At 50.2% G+C, this 8,201-nt stretch overlaps 1 protein-coding gene across 1 annotated transcript; it reads left to right on the forward strand.

Moving 5' to 3' along the window:
* Nucleotides 1-5,439: 5,439 nt before the first annotated feature.
* On the forward strand, nt 5,440-7,254 carry LOC127045679 (uncharacterized). Its single transcript, XM_050942073.1, has 2 exons — nt 5,440-5,807; nt 6,702-7,254. The coding sequence occupies exons 1-2, from the start codon at nt 5,627-5,629 to the stop codon at nt 7,193-7,195; spliced, it is 675 nt and encodes a 224-aa protein (XP_050798030.1). The 5' UTR covers nt 5,440-5,626; the 3' UTR covers nt 7,196-7,254.
* Nucleotides 7,255-8,201: the final 947 nt, after the last annotated feature.

Raw genomic sequence — 8,201 nt, forward strand, 5'->3', positions numbered from 1 at the left:
CCTGCGCGCCCCGCCGCTGCTTCCTCCCGGGCCGGCGGCGGGGAGCGCGCTGCAGCCGCCCCGCCCCTCAGCGACCCGGCTACTGCGGCGGTTGGGAACGTGAGCGAGCCTCTGTGTGGCTGGCGACCAACTGCAGAACTTCGGCGGGCGCGCGCGCCCGCCCACTCAGGCCGCGCGGGCTGTCTCGTCTGACACTGTCAGAGGCTTGCAGCAGTGCTAGACGGCTCGCGCGGCCTGAGTGGGCGTGAGCTGCGCCGGCCCAATAGGGGACAAGGGAGAAAAGAATCCGCTTTCTTGATTGGTTGATAAATAAACTACTTTCTCTTGGGGCAGAGTGTTCTACCAGACTCTCCGGCGGCTGTTGTTCTCCTCCGGAAGTGGGGACCTAGGGGTAAGGGGAGAGACTGTTAGTGGTAGGATAAGAGAATGAGTGGCTGGGGAAGGGGCGTGGAGGGGAGGCACAGCAGCCTCGGATCCTGTGTGAAGAAGCCTGGCTGGAGCCTTTAGGCTAGGCTCTGTCTCCTCCTAGCTGTGGTCCAGGGCCAGATGACTAGAGCAGTGGTTCTCAAACTTGTGTAGTGGTGACCCCTTTCACATAGCAAACCACTGAGTGCGTCTTCCCCCCTTATAAATTAAAAACACTTTTTTATATCTTTAACACCGTTATAAATGCTGGAGGCAAAGTGGGGTTTGGGATGGAGGCTGACAGCGCACAACCCCCCATGTAATAACCTCATGACCCCCTGAGGGGTCCCAACCCCTAGTTTGGGAACCGCTAGACTAGAGCAATAGCAGCTGGTGCCCTTTGGTAGCTGTAGTGCTGAATCTGGCAATGGTACGAATGGACTATTTTTTAACAGGAAGATGTGTGAGTGCTAGAAGCTGCATGGCAAGAGGATATGAGAGGCAATAGCTGTATATTGCAGCAGAGGGAGATGAAAAGAAAGAAATGAGGTAATCCGTTGGGAAACTATATTATGTATAACTTTAAATCCCCTTTTGCCTGCAGCTCAGCCAGGGCTCAGACTTTTCAGGACTTTGAGGGAGGTGGAGGGAAGAAATTTACACAGTTAAATGTTATTCAGAAATAACTGTATGGCACCCTCTCCAGTTTAAGAGCTGTAAACTTCTGCTATCAGCATATGTAACATTTCAGTACAAAATATATCTTTGTATGCCTATATCTGCATATTGCCCTCCCATCTTGTCATGGATATAACTTCTCACTCTCTGTGGTATTTCAGAGTGGTAGTCTATGTTAGTCTGTATCAGCAAAAACAACGAGGAGTACTTGTGGCACCTTAGGCCACGTCCAGACTAGGAATTAAAATCGATTTTAGATACGCAACTTCAGCTACGTGAATAACGTAGCTGAAGTCGAATTTCTAAAATCGAGGTACTCACCAGTCTGGACGGCGCGGCATCGATGTCCGCGGCTCTCCGTGTCGATTCTGGAACTCCGTTCGGATTGATGGAGTTCCGGAATCGATGTAAGCGCGCTCGGGGATCGATACACCGCGTCCAGACTAGACGCGATATATCGATCCCCGAGCAATCGATTTTAACCCGCCGATGCCGCGGGTTAGTCTGGACGAGGGCTAAGAGACAATTTTATTTGGGCATAAGCTTTTGTGGGCTAAAACCCACTTCATCAGATACATGGAGTGGAAAATACAATAGGAGTATATATATAAAAAGTACATGAAAAGATGGGAGCATGGGAAAATTAGTTTTTGTAGTGATCCATCCACTCCCATGCTTTATTCAGGCTTAATTTGATGGTGTCCAGTTTGCAAATTAACTCCAGTTCTGCAGTTTCTTATTAGTCTGTTTGTGAAGGTTTTTTTGTTGAAGAATTGCAACTTTTAACTCTGTTATTGAGTGTCCAAGGAGGCTAAAGTGTTCTCCGACTGGTTTTTGAATGTTTTAATTCTTGAAGTCTGATTTGTGTCCATTTATTCTTTTGCACAGAGACTGTCTGGTTTGGCCAATGTACAAGGCAGAGGGACATTGCTGGCACATATTGGTAGATGTGGACGTGAATGAGCCCCTGATGGTGTGGCTGATGTGATTAGGTCCTATGATGGTGCCCCTTGGCAATAGGGTTTGTTGCAGGGATAGATTCCTGGGTTAGTGTTTTTGTTTTGCGGTGTGTAGTTGCTGGTGAGTATTTGCTTCAGGTTGGGGGCTGTCTGTAAGTGAGGACTGGCCTGTCTCCCAAGTTCGGTGAAAGTGAGGGATCGTCCTTCAAGATAGGCTGTAGATGCTTGATGATGTGCTGGAGAGGTTTTAGTTGGAGGCTGAAGGCAGTGGTGAGCTGGAGCCGGTTTGCACCAGTTCGCAAGGACTAGTTGTTAAATTTAGAAGCCGGTGTAGAACCGGTTATTAAAGGGGCCGGCAGGTGAGCAAACTCTGGTCTGCAAACCACATCTGACCCGCGGGACCGTCCTGTCCGGCCCGCTTGAACTCCCAGTTGGGGAGGCTCCCCCAGCCCCTCCCCCACTCCCCCCCCCCCGAGCCCCAGTGCACCGCGCCACCGGCACCGGCACCAGCACTCTGGGCAGCTCTGCAGCTCCTGCCGCTTTGAACGGCATGGTAAGGGGGTGGGGCTGCGAGCTCTAGCGGGCCACATGGCACCCATGCACACTGCCCTGAGCAGCATGGTAAGGGGGCTGGGCCAGGGCTGGGAGGAGGGGTTGGATAAGGGGCAGGGAGCAGTTGGAGGGGGTGGAAGTTCTGGGTGGTTGGTCAGGAGATGGGGATCGGGGGGGGTTGGGTAGGCGTGGGAGTTCCAGGGGTCTTTCAGGGTGGTAGTGGTAATGGATGGGGTTGGGGCAGTCAGGGGACAGGGAGCGGGGCAAGGTGGGTAGGGGGTGGGGTCCTGGGAGGGCAGTTAGGATGGGGAGATCTCGGGAGGGGGTGGTCAGGCGACAAGGGGGGTTGATGGATTGCAGGTTCTGAGAGAGGCAGGACATGGGTTGAGTTCAGATGGGGCTGGGGAGACAGGCACTTGGGGCCCAGCCCCCTTACCATGCTGCTCAGGGCAGCATGTATCGATGCCGCACGGCCCGCTGGAGCTCGCAGCCCCACCCCCTTATCATGCCACTCAAAGCGAAAGGAGCTGCAGAGTTGCCCAGAGCACTGGCAACAGCGGCGTGGTGCGCTGGGGCTCTGCGAGGTAGGGGAATGTGGGGGAGGGGCTGGGGGAGCCTCCCCAGCCGGGAGCTCAAGCGAGCCGGACAGGACGGTCCTGGCCCGTGGACTGGAGTTTGGCCTCCCGCTAGCCCCTTTAACAACCGGTTCTACACCAGCTTCTAAATTTAACAACCAGTTCTCGCAAACTGGTGCAAACCGGCTCCAGCTCACCACTGGGTCAGGGGTTCTCAAACTGGGGGTCGAGACCCCTCAGAGGGTCACAAGGCTATTACATGAGGGGGTCACAAACTGTCAGCCTCCACCCCAAATCCCACTTTGCCTTCAGCATTTATAATGCTATTAAAGATATAAAAATGTTTTTAATATATAAGGTGGGGGTCGCACTCAGAGGCTTGCTATGTGAAAGGGGTCACCAGTACAACAGTCTAAGAACCAGTGCTCTATCCTCTAAAGTGTTCTCAACTCCCCCTAGCATTGTGTTCCCCTGCTGTAGGTGTTTGTCTCTGTCTGAGGGATTGGAGCAAATACAGTTGTATCTTAGAGCTTGGCTGTAGACAATGGATCGTGTGATGTGGCCTGAATGAAAACTGGAGCAATTAGATAAGTATAGCGGTCAGTAGGTTTCCGGTATAGGATGGTCTTTGTGTGACCATTGCTTATTTGCACTGTAGTGTCCAGGAAGTGGATCTCTTGTGTGGACTGTCCAGGCTGAGGTTGATGGTGGGGTAGAAATTGATGAAATCCTGATGGAATTCCTCAAGAGCATCTTTCCCATGCGTCTAGATGATGATGATGATGTCATCAATGTAGCACAAGTAGAGATGGGGCGTTACGGGACGAGAGCTGAGGAAGCACTGTTCTAAGTCAGCCATAAAAAGGTTGGCATACTGTGGGGCCATAGCAGTGCCGCTGGGGGTGAATGAGTCACTACAAAAACTAAATTTCCCCATGCTAATTTCCTCCTACTGTTACTCACACTTTCTTGTCAACTGTTTGAAATCAGCCACCCTGATTACTACTACAAAAGTGATTTTTCCTCCTGTTGATAATAGCCTGCTTTAATTGAGTTGTCTCGTTAGATCTGACCCCCCACGTGGTAAGGCAACTCCCATCTTTTCATGTAATATATATATATATATATATATATATATATAATCTTCCTACTGTATTTTCCACTCCATGCATCTGACGAAGTGGGCTTTAGCCCACAAAAGCTCATGCCCAAATAAATTTATTAGTCTCTAAGGTGCCACAAGTACTCCTTGCTGTTTTCTCTGTAGTGTGTCTTCAGAAGTGCATGTCCCCTATTCTCCTCAGAACCAGAGGATAATAGCAGCTTCACAGTTCATGCTGAACTCCTCCAGAATCCAAAGATCCTCACAACCAGCAGCAGTTCCTATCTTGGAGTCAATATTAAGCCAGTTCTTCAGTTTTCAGGTACATCAGGAGTCCGGCTGCTAACTAGCACAGGCTCTGGAATGCTATTCTGATAGCAGACACACCTTAACCCTGGGATGTCCAACCAATTAGTATATAAGGCTGTCTTCAAACTCCAACTCCTTCTATAACCCTTTTCCTCACTGACCTCAAATGGTGGATGTTTGCAAACGGTTTGACCTTAATGGAAACCATCTACTAGTTTCAGAGACACCTACTGGGCAGGCCCAGTAACTACCACACACCTCTCCTCTAGAAGTCTCCAGGCCCTTGTAACTAAGGCCTGGTCCACACTACGCAGTTAAACCGATTTTAACAGCGTTAAATCGATTTAATGCTGTACCCATTCACACTACAATGCACTTTATATCGATTTAAAGGGCTCTTTAAATCGATTTCTGTACTCCTCCCCAACGAGAGGAGTAACACTAAAATCGATATTAACATATCGATTTAGGGTTAGTGTGGCCGCAAATCGAAGTTATTGGCCTCTGGGCGGTATCCCACAGTGCACCACTGGCCGCTCTGGACAGGAATCTGAACTCTAATGCACTGGCCAGGTATACAGGAAAAGCCCTGCAAACTTTTGAATTGCATTTCCTGTTTGGCCAGCGTGGAGCTCTCATCAGCACAGATGACCACACAGAGCTCATCAGCACAGGTAACAATGCAGTCTCCTGAGAATCGAAAAAGAGCACGAGCATGGACCGCACGAGAGGGACTGGATCTTATCGCTATATGGAGAGAGGATTCAGTGCTAACAGAACTGCGTTCCAAAAGACGAAATGAAAAAACTTTTGAAAAAATTTCCAGGACCATGATAGAGAGGCCACAGCAGGGACTCAGTGCAGTGCAGAGTGAAAGTGAAGGAGCTCAGACAAGCCTACCAGAAAACCAAAGTAGCAAAGGGAAGATCAGGGTCAGGGCCAAAAACATGCCGCTTCTACGCTGAGCTGCATGCAATTTTAGGGGGCTGCGCCACCACTACCCTCCCTTGTCCGTGGATTCCGAGGTGGGGGTTATAATCTCAACCATGGATGAGGATTCAGCGGAGGGGGAAGATGAGGAGGAGGAAGAGGAGGAAGAGCTTGCAGAGAGCACACAGCACTCCATTCTCCCCAGCAGCCAGGAGCTTTTTGTGACCCAGACGGAATTACCCTCCCAGCCCTCCCAAGCCACTAGCCCAGACAGTGAAGCCATGGAAGCGACCTCTGGTGACTGTACCTTTGTAAATATAAAACATGGTTTAAAAGCAAGCATTTTTTTAATGATTGATTTGCCATGAGGGCTTTGGATGCATTAGCAGCCAGTAAAGTTACTGGAAAAGTTTGTTAACATGTTTGGGGATGGAGCAGAAATCTTCCAGGGACATCTCCATGAAGCGCTCCTGGAGGTACTCCAAAAGCCTTTGCAGAAGGTTTCTGGGCAAGGTAGCCTTGTTCCGTCCACCACGGTAGGACACTTTACCATGCCATGCATGTAGCAAGTAATCGGGTATCATTGCATGACAAAGCCTAGCTGCGTATGGTCCCGGTGATTGCTGGCATTCAAGAAACATCCGTTCTTTATCTCACTTTGTTATCCTCAGCAGAGTGATATCGTTCATGGTAACCTGGTTGAAATTAAGGAATTTAAGTAAGGGGACAGAGAGATGGGGGAGGGGAGGAAGGATAGCGGTGAGCTTTTTAGCATTTGGCCAGCAGGAATCTTCCCAGCTACCAGCCACACGGTGGAGGGGAGGAGACAGGGGGGTGATTAGCAGTGATCTTCCATGATACCAGCCATGCGGTGGGGGGAGGAGTAAACCAATTCTAGAGAATTGGATTGGGGAGGGGAGGGATTGGCGCATGCTGCTCCTTGTTAACAGGAAAGGAGCAGCAAAGAGAGAAGCTGTGCCTTACCATGACTGCATGCAAGCTAAATTGTGATGCCCGGACCTGCGTCTGTGTTGATCTGTAACACCAGAGCCGCAGGCACTCGATATTAAAAGATGCAAAATGCGACCTTGTAGTGAAATCACATGTGCTATGTAAGGTGAATAGTGTTGTTCACTGTGTAAAATGTATCTTTTTAAATCCTACTCTCCCTATTTTCCCCCACTCATGCAGCTGCACATTTTTCAAGCCTCCCTACTCCATCCCGAAGGCTAGCTCAGATAAGGAGGAGCAAGAAGAGGATGCGAGATGAAATGCTCTCAGAAATCATGGAAGTAACCCGCAATGAAAGAGCTCATCTGAGGGAGTGGAAGAACATGGTAGCAAAGTACAGGAAAGATGCCAGTGAACGTGAGGATAGGAGAGACGCTCGAGATGAGAGGTGGCGGCAGGAAGATCAGAGGTATAGGCAGGAAGATCAGCGGTGGCGGGATGCAACGCTGGAGCTGCTGCGTGATCAAACTGATATCCTCCGACGTCTGGTGGATCTTCAGGAAGAGCAGCGGGGTCACAGAGTGCCGCTGCAGCCCATGTTTAACCACCCTCAGTACTCACCGTGTTCCATGTCTTCCTCACCCAGACGTGTAAGAATGCGTGGGGAAAGGCTTTGTGCATCAGCCCACTCCACCCCCGTGGACAGTCCAACCAAAAGGCTGTCATTACATTGAAATGTGCTTAATGACCTTTTCCTTCCCTCCTATCCTCCTCCCAAACCACTCCCGGGATACCTTGTTAATTCTCTTCCTCTTTTTATAATTACATGCTTTTTAAAGGAAGGGGGAGGGTGGGTTGCTTACAGGGAATGGCTTTTAATAAAGAATACATGCTTTTTAAACGATAGTGACTTTATTTCCATAAGCAAGCTGTAATCGAAGGGGGAGGGTGGGTTGCTTACAGGAGGAGTCAATAAAGTGGGGGAGGTTCATGAAGGGGAAACCAACACAGCAGTCACACCGTACCCTGGCCCGTGATGAAACTCGTTTTCAAGGCTTCTCTGATGCACATCGCTTCCTGGTGAGCTCTTCTAATGGCCCTGGTGTCTGGCTGTGCGTAATCAGTGGCCAGGTGATTTGCCTCAGCCTCCCACCCCGCCATAAAGGTCTCCCCCTTACTTTCACAGAGATTGTGGAGCACACAGCAAGCAGCAATAACAAAGGGGACATTGGTTTGGCTGAGGTGTGAGCGAGTGAGTAACATTCGCCAGCGAGCCTTTAAATGGCCAAATGCACATTCTACCACCATCCTGCACTTGCTCAGCCTGTAGTTGAACAGCTCCTGACCACTGTCCAGGCTGCCTGTGTATGGCTTCATGAGCCATGGCATCAAGGGGTAGGCTGGGTCACCCAGGCTAACGACAGGCATTTCAACATCCCCAACTGTTATTTTCTGGTCTGGGAAGTAAGTCCCTTGCTGCAGCCGTTTAAACAGAACAGTGCTTCTGAAGACGCGAGCGTCATGAATCCTTCCTGGCCATCCCACGTGGATGTTGGTGAAACGTCCCTTGTGATCCATCAGTGCTTGCAGCACCACTGAAAAGTACCCCTTGCGGTTTATGTACTGGGTGCCCTGGTGCTCCGGTGCCAAGATAGGGATATGGGTTCCATCTATCGCCCCCCCACAGTTAGGGAATCTCATTGCAGCAAAGCCATCCACTATGACCTGCACGTTTCCCAG

The sequence above is a fragment of the Gopherus flavomarginatus genome, chromosome 2 (assembly GCF_025201925.1).
Source record: "Gopherus flavomarginatus isolate rGopFla2 chromosome 2, rGopFla2.mat.asm, whole genome shotgun sequence".
NCBI lineage: Eukaryota > Metazoa > Chordata > Testudines > Testudinidae > Gopherus > Gopherus flavomarginatus.